The sequence below is a fragment of the Molossus molossus genome, unplaced genomic scaffold (genome assembly GCF_014108415.1).
Source record: "Molossus molossus isolate mMolMol1 unplaced genomic scaffold, mMolMol1.p scaffold_m16_p_17, whole genome shotgun sequence".
Classification (NCBI taxonomy): domain Eukaryota; kingdom Metazoa; phylum Chordata; class Mammalia; order Chiroptera; family Molossidae; genus Molossus; species Molossus molossus.
Genome location: NW_023425352.1, coordinates 18,216,466 through 18,235,442, shown reverse-complemented (window position 1 = coordinate 18,235,442; position 18,977 = coordinate 18,216,466). Strand labels below are relative to the sequence as shown.

The 18,977-nt window shown below is 47.7% G+C and overlaps 1 protein-coding gene across 6 annotated transcripts in view; it reads right to left on the bottom strand.

Moving 5' to 3' along the window:
* The window catches only part of SORCS1 (sortilin related VPS10 domain containing receptor 1), a 474,859-nt gene that overhangs the window by 81,065 nt on the left and 374,817 nt on the right, over positions 1–18,977 (bottom strand). For all 6 annotated transcript variants that reach the window (XM_036264900.1, XM_036264895.1, XM_036264899.1 and 3 more), the window contains exons 11-17: positions 11,628–11,730; positions 11,291–11,367; positions 9,194–9,285; positions 7,840–7,947; positions 6,284–6,401; positions 4,512–4,642; positions 1,288–1,401 (exon numbers count right to left, since the gene is read on the bottom strand). In XM_036264900.1, coding sequence (XP_036120793.1) covers positions 1,288–1,401; positions 4,512–4,642; positions 6,284–6,401; positions 7,840–7,947; positions 9,194–9,285; positions 11,291–11,367; positions 11,628–11,730 — 743 coding nt within the window. The remainder of the gene's footprint in view (positions 1–1,287; positions 1,402–4,511; positions 4,643–6,283; positions 6,402–7,839; positions 7,948–9,193; positions 9,286–11,290; positions 11,368–11,627; positions 11,731–18,977) is intronic.

Here is an 18,977-nt window from a genome sequence, read left to right as displayed (position 1 = left end):
CGGACATGTGGTCAGACGCTGTCCTGGTGTTTCTGTGAGGGTGGTTTGAGGGAGATGGAGTGCGGACCTGGAGCCTGCGTGGAGCGGACCACCCTCCACAGCCTGGGTGGGCGCCCGCCGGCCTGCGAAGGTCTGAACAGAACAGAGAGCGTGTCCCCCCCCCCCCCCCCCCCCGAGTGAGAGAGGACTCTTCCTTTCTGAGGGCCTTCACCTGAACACTGGCTTCCCGCTGCCTCCAACTCAAGCAGGAGCATTGGCTCCTCCTGGCTTGGAGCCCGCTGGCCTTCGGTGGAAACTCAGCCGTCAGCCCTCCGGCTTCTCCCTTCAGAGGAGGCCCGGGGACAGGCCGTCGGTTCTCCGGTCTCTAGCTTCCCCTCACCCTGCAGGCCTCGGGGTTTGGACTGGCCCACCTCCATAGTGATGTGATCCAATTCCACATTAAAAGTAAATTGTCTGTCTATCTATCTATCTATCTATCTATCTATCAATCATCATCTATCTGTCTGTCTATCTATCTATCTATCTATCATCTATCATCATCCATCTATCTGTCTGTCTATCTATCTATCTATAAGATATAAAATCATACCTCTGGAAAACCCTAATACATCACCTAATCACCAATCCATATTCAGTTTTCCCCAAATGGCTAAAGAATGCCTCTTATAGATTGATTTAGAATTCAAATAAATCACATGCACTGTTTAAGGCTATAAGCATCAGTTACATTGTGGAAAAGTCATGGAATTTTTTCCCTTTTATGCCACTTCTTAAATAATGTTGGATAAACTCCACAACAAGAACATTAAAGCCAAAACTTTAGAATCTGATTCCAGATTTATAAAGACCAGAACGCATGCCTTCGATGAGTCCCGACGGGACACAGAAGACGAACCCCATTCTGACTGACGGGAATATCCTCTGAAGTCCGTGAGCTTCTGCTCTGACTCCAGCTTCCGTGTCTAAACAGGAATTGCTCACTTGGCTTTCCTCACAGGGATGCAGTGAGGGAAAAAGGCTGCCTTGATGAAAGAATTCTGAATTAAAGTATCAAACAAAATGAAGCCATTTATATATCCTCATCCTCATCTTTGACCCTGCTTTATTTCTTTCCTTACAACTGGGGTTTTAGCATCAGATGAAATCTGCAGTATTAACGCAAATCTGCACTGTATTATTAAAATGAACAAGAGCAGATACGTTGTGCAGAAGTGAATTCTGTCCGTTTAACACATGCTGGCACGCAGCCAAGGTTGACCTCTCAAGGTCACTGTTCCAGACACTCACCCAGTACTGTTGAGGTAACTCTGTCCCAAGCTGCAATCTTTGGACAGAGAAGACGGATTGAACCAAAATGCTGGCAGGCACTGACCGTTGCTGTGTCTCTCGTAACCATAGTCACTGTTTGGGAAAGAGCAGAGAGAAATCCTTCAGTAGGTGAAAAAAATCACTGACGACAATTTTATGTTAGTCCACAGCCAAATTCTACTCCAGTCAATTAGTCAAAAAAGAGGTATTCGCTGAATCAATGCATTTCCAAAAAAGGAATCTTTTTGCACGTGGACTATCAATTACCCATGAAAACATCCTACAGAGCCCATTTGCAGAAATGCTGACTTGGAGGCAAGAGGGCTGCCTGTGTAGAGATGAAGCTCAGGGCCCAAGAATTCCAAGTAACACGTGGAAGCTGAGAGCGTGGACCACGTGCCCATCAGAGGACACACGAGACTGGCTGCGGTTGGCCCAGAGAAAGCTAAACGGGTGAGCAGGCCACGGCGGGAGCTCAACCCTCATCGGAACGTTTCACTGCAGAGTTTAACACAGCAACGTGTGCGTGATCCTCGTTTGTGCTGATGTCTTTGGGGTGCTCTTCCGAGACATCGGGACCTACCAGGTAGAGCCGAGCCCGGTCTGTCTGTGCAGAAGCCACGTGCTTCGAAGTCACAGCAGGAAAGGAAATGTCCTTCAGGCGTGTCCTGAGCAGTCCCCCAGGGACGAGTTTTGTCCTAGTCATTAGCCCTGCCGGCTGGGACTAAGTCCCTTAAATCCGCTCTCTAGGTGGAAACAGTCAAAGCCTCTTCTCCCAGCCTCCTCCCAGCCCAGCCCCGGGGGCCTCCGAGCAGCCTGATATTCTGGGCTTCTGGAAAGTGAACCCACACAAGGATGACAACAAATTGTGCCTCCACAGGCACGAATCGCAGGCAGCGATCCGCCAGCACGCGTGTGGACTGGGCCATCTGTGAGGTGGAGGTGAGATGCTGGCACACGAGGGCCGGGTAAGGAGAAATGGGTTCAGCTAAGGGGCCTGTCATGGCAGCTGGCACTTGCCATTCTGCACACACCAGCTGGATTCGGTGCTGCCTCAACACAGCATGGCTAGGAAGGCTTCAGGACTGACGCCTACAGGGCGCCCAGTGTTCATTCCAGAGAGTTAATTTACCAGTGCTGGGGAACGACAGGCAAGGTCGTCTAGGGCATGGTCCAGGGGCCAGCCGAGGCAAAAGGGAACATTCGATGACAACCCCCTTTCCTTAGGCTGCAGTCAAGTGGAATCAGGGAAGCTCTAGCTACTGGAGGAGCCTCGGGAATGTCATGGTAAGCCTTCCAAAATCGTTTCAGAAACTGCAGCTGCAAAATTCCCTTTGGTCAGAGAACCATACGATGGCTTTATTCTCAATTCATTTCCCACTTCTCAGAATACATTTTAGTTAGTAGTAAGAGTAGCAGATTCCAATCTCAAATGAATACAAGAACTGGACCGAGATGGGGGCGGAGACGGGGGATGAGAGACGGGGGAGGGGAGCAACGCACTTGCTTTCCTTGCCTGTGTTCCTTTCACTCCAGCTTAACGTGGAAAAAGGAAAACAAAAATGGCCATGACAACAAAAGTCTAGCTCAGTCTGGAACCTCTCAGGAAAGGTTCCCAAAGGAAGAAGTGTTTCCCGGAGCAGTCAGGGAACTGGGACATCTCACCTCCCTTTCTCCCTATGAGCCGCCATATCCGCTCCCTGCACAAGAAGGATGGTTTGGTAAGACCGAAGCTAACTCCACAGATAAAACGTTAACTTCCTTTACAAATCCTCCTCGAATACAGTGGATGAAGGAGAAGCATTCTGGCTTTAGAAAGGGGGATATGATGAATGACTTAAAATTCCCAGGGGTATTTTTCCTGTAATTGTATTTCAGGGTGTCAACCCTGAAAGGTAGGCCAGGGACAAAGTATTTCTGTCATTGTAACAATGTTGCACTGACTAAAACACAAGTCATGGCTGGGGAGGCCCCTGCAGAATTCCTGTGAGCTCCAGTGTAAGAAGTAAGCCCTGTGCCCTCTGGCTGAGCCCAGAGATGGAGCACGGGCTCTCGGCTCGAGACTTACCTGTCTACCAACAAGAGAACAGCCCTGGGTTATCAGTCTGAGTGCTGGCAGCCAATTCCACCAGGCCTGCCCAGATCTGCTTATTCAGACATCTCCAGAAGGCTAACATGAGAGAAGACTTACTTTTTCTAAGATTTGTGATGTGTGTATACATAGTACCTCCCAGCCCGTTCAATGATATTTTGATGGTAAGAAATGTGACCAGTGGTTGCTACACAGCTCTAAACAAACTGTTAAAGGAATGACTTTGGTTCTCATACAGGTCCGCTTTCAATCATTCAATACTCACCCACCTATTTAGCAATCACCTTCTCTAAACTAAAAATATAGAAGGAAATAAAATGGAAAAATAAGAGGGGGGAAAAGGAGCAGAAAATGAACTGAATATGATCAAGGGAGTTCCCACCTCCCCATTCTCAATACTTTTTCAACATCACCTGAAGGCTAATCACTGACCTAGACCAAAGCAAGGGAATCACTGGCCCCACCAGCTGGCTTTCTGCTCTGAGTGTTCCAGGAGACTCACAATGTCACTCTGAGTTCGTGTAACATCTAACTGTGTCAGGACTTTCCCAGTTTAAACTAGCCTATTCCCAGTAAAGGAGACATCTCCTTTAGCTCTAGAATCGTGGAGCTGCAGGCTGGCAATGGCTTTGGATCCTTCCCTGCATCGAGTCTGGAAACGCCTTCCATGCTCACATAAAATAGTCAGCTAGCCCCTGACTGAAAGCCTCCAGGGACAGAAAACTCACTGCCTTATAAGTAAGCCGTTCCACCCTCGGGATCCCTAGATTCCAGAAAGTTTAGTCTCGAGCACACAACTATGGTTGATCTCTGGAGACCACTTCTTGTTTTCATTGTCACCATGTGAAGCAACTCCGGGGGATCAGAGCTCCTTCCTTTATGCCCTGAGACCTAGCACCCAGATGAAGATAATTACCATACATCCTCTTTAACTCTACAGAAATGCCTGGTTTTCCCATATGCACAGGTACAAGCACACCAAAGTTAATTTCATAAGAATAGGAGGCTTGTCACCTCTTTTATGACTATCACTGCCATTGCAAAGCTGAGCTTCCAGAGAGGCCCGTGACTCTGACAGCAAGGTGTCCCTGGGATAACGGCACAAGCTCACCAGTCAAAATCAGCCTCTGTGCAGACACAGGGTTCCGACTCCATCGCTCCTGCATATTTTCCCTGCATGCATTTCCGCTCCGATTTCCGCTTCTTATATATCCTTTTCGCTCCCATGATGCATGCTTCCCCCTGCAAGGAGACAAGGAGCTCAGGTCCACACCTGGAAGTTCAGGGAGATGCTCTCAAACCTCAGTGCGATCTGGACTTGGGCGGGCTGCTGGGTGCTAACGGCCTTTTCTTGTCCGTGTCTGCAACTCTAGTGTGGAATGTGACCGATAAAGGCAAAGTGAAGAAGCGTGGAGAGGGTGTGTAAATACGTCCTTCACTCCTCATGCACCCAGCAAAGTGTCCCCTGGCAAGGTGCTTGGCACAGTGCTGTGAGGGGCACACAGATCATGGAGACTCAGCCCCATAAGAAGCGTACTGCCAACAAAGCCGTGACAATTAGGTTCAATTCTCCTAAAGAACAGATGTGTACACTTGCTCACTTATGAGTATATGAAAAAAGAACGTTGCTAAGAAATATAAATATCCATTTTCCTCTATGATACTTCTGCCCACGCAACTTTATACACTGGTTTTATATCCCTCTATCAGACAAGCAAGAGAACTAAATTCAGGTTTCTCTACGAAATAAATAAAAGCTTTGAACATCACAAAGCTTCTGCCTCCCAAAGGGGAAAATGTCAGCCGTGTAAACGAGCAGTGGTTTCATCACTGAGTCTGGATGGAGTGGGTGTTTGAGCCGGTGCAGCGGCACCATCAAACCCGGCGCTCTCTGCGCAACCGAGGACCAGAGCGCGGTTGTATCTCAGCTGCTACGTGTCTTCTTAAGCAAACTTACTTCATTTATTTACTTTTCTTTATTGATTTTAGAGAGAGAGGAAGAGAAGAGGAGAGAGAGAGAGAGAGAGAGAGAGAGAGAGAGAGAGAGACTGATGAGAGAGAACATCGATTGGCTGCCTCCTGCATGCCCCCCACTGGGATCGGGCCCACAACCTGGGCATGTGCCCTGACCGGGAATCGAACTGGTGACCTCTTGGTGCATGGTTCGATGCTCGACCACTGAGCCACACCGGCCGGGCAAGCAAACTCACTCTAACTGGCTCCATTCCACATCTGTGTGTAGGCATATCACTTAGTCTAGGTTTGGGGTAAATGCTGGGTTATTGTCTCAGCAGGACCCTCCACCAGCATTCGAGACCTGCAGGATGACGTCTCGCTCTCGAAGCATCTGATAAGAGCTGAACAGCTGAGGGGCCAGGACAAAGGACAGTTTCCTGTTAACAATGCTGCATTCTTGTGCCACGGCCACCTCAGCAGAGCGAGAAGCAGTGTCTCACCCCAGGGAGTCACCCGAGGAGGGAGAAAGGACGTTCTCTGCGCTGCTCACAGAGCATAATTCTGTTGCTTTATGTCTGTTTGCACCGGTAGGTAACATTCAAGATCCTGTGCTCACCCCTGTCTTCACCCTGCATCCATATGACACGCTCAGATAAATCCTGTTTAGAGTCCCCGTGCTGAGTCGGTATTTCATTTTGAGTTGTAAGTCTAAGCCAAGCACATTTGAATTTTATCTCATTATATCCTAGTACAATAAACACAGAAATTACTTCACAACAACCTATACAATGTAGAGTTTGTTCACTGCTATGGAACACAAAACACGAGGTGAACATTTTGGCTTAGAGGACCCCACTTCCCACACTTGAATGACTAGCTCGCCCCGTACACGGTGCTCAGCACCCCACTCAGCTGCCTCCCTCCTACCTGGCTGTGCAGTTGCCAAGGTCTGTAGTCCTCCTCGGCACAGCGTCTGTCGAAGATGGACTTGTAGTCCACTTTGACCAGCTGCCACTCCGAGCGGTGGCTGAAGTGTCCAAACACTCTACAGAGTTCACAATGACAAAAACAGCCGCAGTCATAACAACGCCAACAGTTACAACAACAGCTAGCATTTGCTGAGTGCCTACTATAAGCTTAGCGGGATGCTAAGCACACTCCACTGATCATATCATTTAACCTCAAAACACATTTATGGGCAAAATACAGTAAATTGTTAGCTGGCATAAAAACAATGTCAAACCACGGAAGAACTGGTCGAGCCAGAACGCAGGGTGTTTGACTGAAAAGACCATTTCTATATATTGTACCACAGAACGGTTAACAAAAGTAATCAATCAATCAATCGATAATGGAGAAAACAATCACAAATGCTGCATTCTGCATGGTCCAAGATTACACTTCTGGGTTCTCTGGCTAATGTACATGGTTTCCATGACTTCCATGCTATTTACCTACCCCGCCAGTCACCAGGGAAGGTGGGCAGCTGTATAATTGCTTCCTACACCGTGTATTCTACTCTCCTTACTGGGAGAGACTCAGATATTTAATGAGGTGTTTGAATCCCAAATCATAGACAAGGATAAAAGCCACAAAGGAGCCTTCTCAGGCAGCTTTTTAAATCTGTGTTTCACGCATATGAAAATTAAATGAAAACAAATTGAGGAATAAATTGCTAATCTAGCTATGTTAACCATGGCCAAAAGTGTAGTTATTAGGCATATTAAACATTTGTTGATTTTTTTTTTCTCTCATTTCAAAAAAAAAAAAATGGAGGAGGGAAGAAAATTTTAGAAAATGTACCAACTATTCACTTTGATTTGTACATTTCCATGGACCACAAGATCGACTATTTTACAACCTTCCCTGTTTCCTGTGTCCAATTTTCTAGGGGAGGGCACAAGCATGGCTTCATACTCCAAAGGCAAACCCCCCAGGCAGGCCAGTCATTAATCAAGTCTTTCACAAATTAATGATCACCTCTCTCCAGACAAGAGTGAGCGCAAATGCAGATTCACGAGAACAGATTGTTCTCGGGGTTCCCCAATACCCCTCACAATCGGTCAGGTAGCGAGCCAAGGAACAATAAAGGCCTGTGTGGGGCTTTTGGCTCATGCTCAGCATTGCGCCTCACAGTGAGGCCGTTCCTGACAGGCCTGCGATCTCCCCATACATTGAGCTTGTTTACTATTAAAATGTTACACGCATAGCCTTCCTGTCTATGGAAAGAATCTCTTCTAACTTCCCTCAGCCCACTCGGTAGGGGAAGAAATAAGCTAGTTTGCCACCTGCCTTCCGTGTGGGTCTCCTCATAACGAGTCAAAAGCCAAGAAACTGGCTCCGTATTTCATCCTCTGTGCTGGGGAGTCGCGAAATCAGATGTGCTGACTTGGCTGGAAACCCCAGACCTAACAGCAGCAACGGGAATGACCACACGTCCCCGGGGCACTGTTAACTAGAAAACGTCATCGTGTTCCACTTACGTCATGATTAGGGTCTCTTCCCCGGGCTCACCCAGAACCCCATCCACAAAAAGGGGAATAGATGTGAAACTGTATTTGCTCCAAGATCTCCCTTCATCAAAACTCAACCTAATGACAGACAGAGAGAGAGAAAACAGTCCTCAGATCGCAAAAGGAAAAAAGAAAATCCTTTCAAAGGACTGATACTATCAACCAGGAGAGGACACATTTTAAAAGTGCCTAAGGCGTTGTCAAAGTGACCCTTGAATACATGTTCTTAATTACATCAGGAGGCAGAAACAGTTAGCCAGCAATTTGGGACCCAGGTGTGTTATAACATTAACAGGGGAGAGCTGCAGGAAACAGAATAATAATGAGTCTTTGATAGGATTTGTTTTTAAATTTGGATATTTGATTAGATCTTAGATCTCAGTGTGACTCTCTCCAAAACCTCAGTGCACTGAGTAGCAAGCCTTACAGGTGATTCTGAAGAATGATGACCTTGGGGGTCCTATTCACATGGACTTGAACCAGGCACCTCCAAGTGATCCCCTTAGCAGAGTCCCCCCTCCACTGTTAGGAATCCTGGTTGACTTGCTGAGTGAGTGAGTGGGTACAGAGGGACAGGCTCTCGAGAGCAAGAGGAGAGAAGTCTGCCATTCTCGGGGTCACCCAGGATCCTTCCTTTGCTCTGTCCTTCTCTGTGGAAGCTTCCACCAGGCTGAGCCTCTGTTGCTCTATTTCCCCCAGCTTTCCCTTCGGTCACCAAAGTAACTAACGGGTGAGGGAAAATCAGGCTTTTGACTTTGAACAACCTTGCATGTGGAGAGAGTCACTTTCAAAAACACACATGAAGGAGTCTATTGGAAAGCCCCCTGGAAGTCAGGACTTGCATGGCCCTCTGTGGGAGACCTACGGGTGGCACGACAGAATGTCGCTCCCAAACGGGAAACTAAGGAAGCACCATCAGCAACAGAAGAGTCGCGATCTATGTGCAGAACACACATAATGGATGCAAACGTACCCCAGGAGATGTTCTTTGGGAACGGTGACTGTAAGAAGTTCGGCCAGTCAGAGGTTACACCTGACACAGCCTTCTACCCACGACTGTGCTGAAAGAATAAGACACTGGACAGGGTACTGTCACATTTAACCACTAGGATGCGCTTCCTCTCCGGGGGCAGAATTCACCCTTCCTCCCTCCCTATCGCCTCTCCTCCTCCTAGGAGCAACGATCGTGTTTTAATAGAGCAAAGGCAAACGTTTGTACAAACTTGTAGATCTTGATGTTTTACAGCAAATGTGCTCATGCTGTCAGAGCCTGACTCCCACCCTCGGCAGTGAGGAGCCATGGTCGTGGGCAACGGTGCCTTACCAGAGATGTCGAATGGGGAGAGACGTGTGCTTCATAGCAACCAGGACCCCGCCCTGGTCCAGATACAGAACACTGTGCTCTTCTTCAAAGATCTGCAAGAGGAGACCACATCCAGATGGACGCTCAGCCACATCCACACACCCCGCGTTCACGGAATTCGTCCATATGGGGAGAAAAAGCCCGTCTGACCCAGTAACAGCTCCCCAAATCTCTGGGAAGACGTAGTTATGAGCAATGCTTCCCAGGGCGGGCTACATATGCCCCTGTTGTTGCACACAATTATTTCAGGGGCACCACAAAACACATGTGAAGAATCAACAGTTATGCATTCATGTTTATATTCTTACCGTTTTGTGGTGCATTCTATCGATTCTCACTTTCGATGATGTCAGGATTTTGGATAGTTGTCACATTGAGTAACATTTTAAGATGGAAGAAGCCTCAGAGATACTTTACTCTCACCTTCTCATGCTTACAGATGAGGCCACTGCATTTAGAGGGAGCTGGAGACCACATGTGGCCTAAGACCACATGTAGTGCCTCCTGGAGCTGGGTTACAGTGACCTCCGTATCGAGTTATTTTAAAATTTCCAAGTATTCTACAGAAGAGGTGTTTCTGTTCAATTCAAGGATTCTCTACCAAGTCATGAAGTGGCTCTGATGAAAATGGGATCATCATTTTTGGGTACATGCGTCACTGGATCTTTCTCCAAAGGCGGAGAGGCCAGTGTGACGTCAAATGGGGACAGGATGCAAACTGCTGAGCCCTCTCTACGCGAGAGGCACCCTGTCTTCTCGGTCACACCGCCAGCCCAGCCTTGTCTGTGGTTACGCCACAGACACAATCTTTGTTCCCCTTGGTTTTGGGCTTTTTAAATTTTCTTATTGAGGTGACATTGGTTATTAATATTTTATAGGTTTCAGGTGTACAATTCTATTCTACGTCACTTGTACATTGTATTGTGTGTTCACCACCCCAAATCAAGTCTCCTTTATTTATTTCTTCTACTCATATGAAGATATGTCCTATCGCAGGACGACAGAAGTAGAGACTTATGTTGCATCATTGGGGGTGTTGGAAGGAATAAAAATGGGACCCTGGATCTCCACCTGTTCTCCAGAGGAGGCTTGGTTGTCCTTGTTCCTATGTAGCTGCAAGACCAACAGTCCTGAGCACTTTTCCTTCTTGTCATGCCCTTCTCAAAACATGGGAATCCCACCGAGGACGGAGGGGTCTGCAATTAGGGAATAGCAATCGGACCACAGCATGCAGATCTCTGTCTTAAATATAAAGCAGAGTGTTCTCATCGCTCTGTGATTACCTGTGCATTAAATTCCAATTTACTGTGCTAGTTATTGTATGATAATTAAATGTCAGTGGGTTATTAAAACATATTTATTGAAGGGTAACAGCCATGCATTAGGCACATATCTTGTTATGATTGCTAAACCTCATTAAATGCCTGTTTTAGAAGCTATGGGTATCTAATTTTCATTCAGAAGAGAGAGAGGAAGCATTTAAGCTAAACGCACTGCTTTCAAGTGATTCCGTTTCTCCTTTCCCTAGCATATGCACTGTGATGGTTATTACTCTGTGTTTTGCACATGAGATTTAAACATCTCAGAACACCACCTGGGTAATTGCTATTTCTATATGACTGCGTTGCTATCTGTTCTGACTTCAAGGCAAGGGAATTTGTGGAGCTAAGTCGGCACTGGGTATATACTCTACCCCTCCAGGCGCCATGCTCCCTATAGGATCCACTCTTTGGTATTCTGGTTTTCTTCTACGGGAAAAAAAATCAGTAAGATCTAATTTGGTTTCATTGTCACTTATAAACTTTCTTCCATATAGTTTCTGAATAGGGTTCATTTTTATTGAATGGCAAAAAAAAAAAAAAAAAAATCAATCAAATTGCAAGAAGATTCGCTAACCTCAAAGACTTAAGACTAAATAAATGCACGGGCAAACTTTAGGATTCATAGGTAGTTGAATCAGTTCTTATGTGTAGCAGAGTAAGTTCCCAGAATTGAACCAAGTGGGGCAATTTTAATGTCATTTAAGCCTCAGCAACTCGACCCAGAATGCTTTCTTACCTGCCTCCACGTGTTCCCTGCGTCTGAAGAGACAAACATGCTGATGTCGCTGTCTGACAATTCGGAACCTATGTTGCCTAGAAAGAGCACAGCATCATTAGTGAAGGAACTCTCCGCACAGGTAACCATGAGCGACTTGGCCAGCCCGCATCTCCTGAGATGGACTGGGATGGCCACACATCTGCGCAGCATTTTTCAGCATGCTGGCTTCGGGGTCACTGGTTTGGGAGCCATTTAAAAATCGCTTTAGCTTGCTCATTGGGTTCCAAGCAGAGATAGCTAGCGTCTTAAAATACACACAATTCACAACAGTCAGCGAACCAGGAAAGCTTCTTACCTGAAGCCACTATGATGCTGGGTGCTGTGTCTCGGCTGGCAATGATCCCCGAGGTGTAGGGATTCTCAGAGACCTTAAGGTGAAGGTGTAGTGAGCAATAAGGCTGAGAAGAGGAAAAATGAGTGTCACGATAGCAAACGATCTACAGAGTCACGTCAGTGTTATGTTCGGAGCATCCATCCGGTCATGCATCCATCCATGTACCCTTCCATCCTCCCATCTCTCGTTCCCAAACACCTGCGGTGCACAGAGCATAGGACCACTGCCAAGCTGGTGGAGGAAGGCATCTTCAGTTTGTTTACTTGACTGCCTTAGCTGCCATTTGGGCATTCACCAAACACCTGAGTACTTTATCTGTTAAAGGCTAGGTGTAGCTTATAAAGAAGTAACATTGACTCAGATTTGGTCTTGACTGTCATGGCGTGTAAAATGTGCGATCTTTTCCATTGATTCGCACAAAGAGTAAACAGTGTAACAGCCGTAAGTTCAGCACAGATGAAACATGAGATGCTACAGGGTGAGAAGATGACGGTCCCCTCTGGATCAGGGAAGGTGTCGAGGAGAAAACGGTGCCGTAGGCAAAGATGGGTGAGGTTATGAACAGCAGATGAGATGTTCGGGAGGAAAAGAGACATTTCAGGCCTAACACGGATAACAAAGAAAAAAAAGCAAAAGACTTGAGTTGTAATACAGTATGTAGTCTGTAAGACAGAGGAGGAGAAATGAGATAGGACATGAGGAGAGGTTTGATGAGGCGGGGACAGCTTTGAAGTCAGCGGTCATCTCTTAGCCACTCCCCATGTGCGACCTTGGGCTCAGGTGCACAGAAGAAGCTGTATGACATGTGAAAACTGTCCAAATATCCACCATACAGGTGTCAGGGTGTTTATTATCAGAATCAGTGCTATTCAATAGCAAAGTCATACTTGTAGGCAACATGTACTAGTAATAGCAATTTCAATGAAAATTTAAGGGACTTGTTTATTTGTATGTGAAAATCTCGATCAAATCTTCTGATGAATATATCAGTGGGTTTCAAAAACACAATAATAAATCTTATACGCTCTTCATTTAAAACAGTTCTTGTACTGAGTTGTCAGAAACCACAAATTTGTGTCTGAACCTACATTTCTTTTCATCGCTCAGGAAGATTACTTTCTAATCTTCTCAACTTGAGTTTTGGAATCACCCATGTATCTCTGTTATTACTTTTATTCTGCTCTGTAAATCTCAACCAGCAGAGATTCGAAGCGCTGGAGATGCAGTGATTAAATTTATATGAGATAGAGTAAAATGACAAGCTAAAAATGAAACCCAAGAATAAAGCAGCCGAAATACTGGTGAAATAAAACAGTGGATCACCACAGGGTCTTGTTCTCACTGTCCACAGACAGTAAACGCTCAAGGAACAATGATAGTAATACATGATTGGTTCGCACCAAAGGAATTTTTACTTCATAATGTACCGAAAGAGTAAAGAAGACCATCCTCAATGAGAAGACATGGTCAGACCACACACTCGGTTCCTCTCATCCCAGGGGAATGTTAGAATGGTACTGTCATGAGGCGGAGGTCCAGGGACCATTGCACAGTTAGCAGGTTCTAAGACAGGGTTCAGTAGAGGTGTCCGACCGCTTGTCCAGGAAACTTTTGCTGATGACCGCAGCCTATCAGAAACTACCCTTCTCTGACCTACAACAGTCTATTTACCACACACAGTCCTGTGCTACCTATGTGAGGTACATACGGTTTTATCCCCAAAAGAGATAAACTCTGCAAATACAGAGTAAACATCAAGTACTATGTTGCATCATCTGTGAAACCTAGCCTAGGGAAAAAAAAGACAGTCAAGCCCTGGTCGGTTTGGCTCAGCAGTTAGAGTGTCAGCCCACGGACCAGAGAGGCCCAGGTTCGGTTCCTGCTAAGGGCACATACCTCGGTTGCAGTTTGTTCCCGACCCCTGTGGGGTCGTGTGGGTGGCAACCACTTGATGTGTCTCTCTCATGTAGATGTTTTTCTCTGTCTCTTCCTTCTCTTCCTCCCTCTCTCCCTCCCACTCTATCTGAGATAAATGTAAAAATGTCCTCAGGTGAGAATAAAAAAAAAGAGAAGAAGACAGGCAAGCCCGGGCGGTGTGGCTCGTGGTTGTGTCGACCCTGCACCAAGAGGTCGCCGATTCCATTGCCAGTCAGGACACATGCCCAGGTTGTGGGCCCGATCCCCAGTGGGGGGCATGCAGGAGGCGGCCAATCAATGTTCTCTCTCATTGATGTTTCTATCTCTCTCTTCCTCTCCCTTCCTCTCTCTCTAAAATCAATAAAGAAAAAATATTTTTTTAAAAAGACAGTCGATAAAAGTTTAAAGTAACAAGCAATGCTTTCATGTTAGGAAATGAAAGACATTACTATTGTACTCAGAACAATGTCAGAAGTACACGGGCCTGTCTGTAAACCAGAGAACCAGAGTAATGTGAGTATCTCCATGGCATGAGGGGTACACCACTTCCTGGAACGGTGTGTAGGTTTATGGGTTGAATGGAGCATCTCTGTACCACCCCGCAGGACAGGACATCCCTGACAATGGGGCACCCTGCACGCAATCGTCAGCACCCTTTTGTCACAAATTTCATCAGTTAACAGTCCAGAAGATTGTGAAGATCAGCTGCCACCCGCCCCAAGGCTTGTTTGCTATGGGGACTTGCTATGAAAAGAGCATTTTCAATTGACCATCTGAGCCCTGCTGGTGGCTATGGCTTTCAGAGCCCAGGATGAGTTAATTTAAGAAGACACCAGTTCCTGCAGCAGCAGCAGCTGAGAAATTATCTTCCTGGTGCACTTTTTCCTCCGTGCTCATATTCGTAGTACTGGATTGCCCCCAGCTGGTGCAAGGAGAGTATTCTGTGGCTTTCTATTTTTTTCCTTTTTCCAATTTTTTTTTTGCAAGGAAGTTACATAGTCTCCATCAATGTTCAATGCAAAACAATGTGAAGTGATGCATCTTCACTTCTTTAACTTCGACTTTTGTACCTGACCAGTTTGGGGCATTCATCAAAGTGAAGTCACTAAAACTTTATTAGCGAGGTTGATCGTAATGGCTACGGAGGCCCTGCAGACCCTGAAGGACCGCACACAAGTTCCCCAACTCTCTGTGCTTGTTGTGCCGGCAGGGGGCACGCTGTCCACTTCTGTCTCCTTTCCTTCCTGCCTTCCTGCCTCCTTGTCTCCCAGGAGCAAACACGTGTTGAGTGTGAGAGTCTCTTTCCTGAGTTGTCTCCAATCCGGTGGAGAAAAAACACAGCTCGTCCCAAAGGCACTGTTCTACTTTTCCAAGTTAGGAGGATATCACACTTACCCTGAAACCACCATGACCCAGCACCTGACTGACAGGGGCTGGAGGGCCCAGCACTCGTGTTCAGCGGCGTCCCTTGGAAGTGTCCCCACATAGTCACAGGGCAACATCATCAGTCAGTCAGTTCTAGGAGCAACTCGATCCTCAGTCTATCATCTTCTCAGGGGGAGGAACAGAGTCTGAGAGCCCGAAGCAAATCAGGGACTCTCCCAGGAAAACACGCACCCGGGCAGGGCACACAGAGGACGCACTGGACTTCCGGGAGTACACAAACTCCTAGAGTCCCTGGGGCACTTCTCGGTCCTGATGACCTTTCTTTTGTCTAATTCTTTTATTTCTTACAGAAGCCTTTGGCCATGGCAGGCACTCAGTGACTATCTGTTGGGTTTACCTGGTCAGTAACAAGCCATGTCTCCTAGCATGTGGATGGCCAGTGGAGAATTACTAAATGATAGAATAGATTTACCCAGCAAGAAATAAAGCAACTCAAAAAACGGTCAGATGACTTGAGGGTCAACCACCTTCTCATCCCACTTCCTCTATCCCCCAACCTCTGCAGTAATAGCCTTCAGCTCTCATCCTCAGGGGACCACTATCCCTAGGGATCCTCGTCTGAGAATTGTCCTGAAAAGCTCGATCAGAGGTTTCATAAATAATGGGGTAGCAGGTAACTTCACAGGTAATAGCCCCCAATCGCACCCCCATACACTAATTGTTTCTGACGCTGAGCTGGAGCGAGGACTCCATTAGATCTTGAGTCAGGGGCCAACGGTGAAGAAAGGGAGGCCCTGGACCACATGCTGGGTCTGGGGCATCTGCCCCCCCCCCCAATCCACACAGCACGTGCAGGAAGGTGAGAAGGCGTGGAGAGCAGAGTCAAGAATCTCCAGGGGTAGCTGGGTGCGCAGCTCCAACAGAAACGGCCGCCTGAATCCGTAAAGAAATCACGGCCTCTCCCCGTGACACACTGCACTCCCCTGGGGGCCCAAGGAGTTGTCCCGGGCTCAGTCACCTCTCGCGTCTTGGGAGTCCAAGCCTGAGGCTCTGGAGGCAGGTGGACCAGGACCTGTAATACCCCATCTAACTGCACAATGCCGCCTTCAGAGGGAAGAAATCCCGGGGGAGCCCTCCAGGCCAGCGGTCTGAAAGTCCTGAATTACAGCCCCAAATTACCCTGGATGTCTTATTTCTATAGAATACCTTTGACCAGGAACATTCCTTTTGGGGCTATAATTCTGAACTTGTTCCACATTTCCAACAGCCCTGCTGGACAATCTCTTGTCTAATCACTAGGCTGTGCTCTTGGTGACATTGTCACTTTCCAAGTGCCCACAATTTAAAACCACTTTTAATCTCCTCTTTGCCACCCGCTCCCAAGCTGAGAGAAGACTAACAGTCTGGGTCTCCCGTGGCTCACAGAGTTCCTGTCCTATTCCTGCCTCGGACACATTTTTATAAAGTGGTTTTGGTCTCTCCTCCCCACCCCCTTGGTCATTTCCCCTCTTCGTCCTGCTGCCTGATTTCTAGAAGGAGACCGCAACCACCTCAAGCAACAAGGTTAATGAGGGGGGAGGCCAAAGACCCCTGGGCACTGCACGTCATATGCTATTAATTTATCTTCACTCCCGCTTAATGAGCCTACTGGTCTTGTCAACTTTGGGGTCCAGGTGGGCCCAGGAGCCTCAGAAGGTCATTATGACACACCCTTCGGAGTGACAGTCAGTGGCAAGAAAAGGCTTCCACTAAAGTCCAAATGGAAAACCCAGATAACACCTTCAGCGGAGCATCTGCTTCAAACAGCACCGGCACCCACACTCCTGTATGGGGCACCCACACCCACACCCCTGTATCGGGCACCCGTACCCACACTCCTGTATTGGACTCCCGCACCCACACCCCTGTATCGGGCACCCACACTCCTGTATCGGGCACCCACACTCCCATATCGGGCACCCACACTCCAGTATCAGGCACCCGCACTCCTGTATCGAGCACCTGCACCCACACTCCCATATCGGGCACCTGCACCCACACTCCTGTATCGAGCACCTGCACCCACACTCCAGTATCGGGCACCCACACTCCTGTATCAGGCACCTGCACCCACACTCCTATATCGGGCACCTGCACCCACACTCCCATATCGGGCACCCACACTCCCGTATCGGGCACCCACACTCCCGTATCGGGCACCCACACTCCTGTATCGGGCACCTGCACCCACACTCCTGTATCAGGCACCTGCACCCACACTCCCATATCGGGCACCCACACTCCCGTATCGGGTACCCACACTCCCGTATCGGGCACCCACACTCCCGTATCGGGCACCCACACTCCCGTATCAGGCACCCACACTCCTGTATCGAGCACCCGCCCTGTGGCAGGTACGATTCCTGAGCTGGTTCTTTAGTGGCTAAAAAAATAGCCCCAGCTCCTCTGCTTATGAAGCTCACGTTAGCAGGGAACATGGAAACATACGTGTGCTGATTTCAAAGAGTGAGCGGGTCACAAATGAAAAAGAGCAGGGACAAGTACAACTTCAGAAATGGCTCAGGCGAGCTCCCTGAATTAAGATCTGAACTTTGAGAAAGAGCCAGACTAGGAAAAGGGCACTTTCAGACAAACAATGACAAATACGAAGAGTCTAAGACATGAACGAGCACGGTCAGGTGATGGTGAGGACGCAGGCACGTCCTCCCACCGGTTCCGGGGGGCGGGGGGCAGCGGGGCTGCGGCTGGGCAGGAGGAGCAGACAGGCCAGACCGTGGGGGACCTTGTGGACTGTGGTTCAGTATTTGGATTTCATTTGACCTGAGTTAGTCATTAGAAGGTTTAAGTAAAAGAGAGACATGATCTGAATTTTTCAAGCTCACGTTGATGCCATTTACATAAAAGTTTAGGAAAGGGAACTCTGTACTAAAGGAAAGCAGATTAGTGGTGGGCCAGGGCCAGGGTGTGGACAGTGATTGTAAACAGACCAGAGGGGTTTCTGAGGGTGATGAAATGTTCTATCATGACTGTGGCAGTGGTCACACGGGTATACACATTTGTCAAGACTCATCAGAAGACACTCTCAAAATGGGTACGTTTTATGTTTGTACATTTTGACTCCACAAAGCTGGACCCCTTTACATGACAGGGCTAATTCTCTCAGTGCAGGAGAGGATGGAGGACACATTGAGGCAATGATGCATGCCACGGATCCTGCGCAAAACATCATGGTGCTCCAACTTCAAACAGCTGAACTAGGAAGGTGTCCCTAGTGGGAACCGAACCCTGGACTCTCCGGTCCGCAGGCCGACGTTCCAACCGCTGAGCCAAACCAGCCAGGGCGAAGGTGGCCCTGTTTTTAAAAATGCTAATGAATTATGTCTTGCATAGAGCAGGGAGTCAGTAATAACTGTTGCATTGACTTACGCTGTCACTGGCTTTGTGCACTCACTATAACACCTGGCTTTCCTCCATGTGCGTTGCCAGTACTAAGGATAGAAGTGGGGTGCGAGGCTGAACTGCAGACCACATCCCTGATGCACAGTGACAACTGTGGTATACTCTGCAACTAATAAGGTCAAGCCATGGCTGCTGGCATCTTTTTGAGTAGGAGGGTGACTTGCCTACGGCTCAATGGATGAACCTGCAAAGTGACTGTTTAGACTTCACGGGGCACAAGGAAGCCAGCTGAGTGTGAATAACATTCAAGTTTGAATTGTGTGAGGACTGTGAATACTGATACACACACACACACACACACACACACACACACACACACACTCCAAGCCTTTACTAAAACTAAGAGGTCTTTCCTCCAGCTTCACATACTGGTCTCTCTCTTTTGTGAATATAAATCAACTTCTGAATTGTTTTACAGACATTGCCGTTTAATTGTTTTGCAGTTACTCTCTCCCTCCCCACCTTCAGCATTCACTCGGTGTCCCTTCATCCTGCAGGATGGGGCGGGCACCAGACCACTAAGAGAAGTGAGCTGTAACCCTACAATCT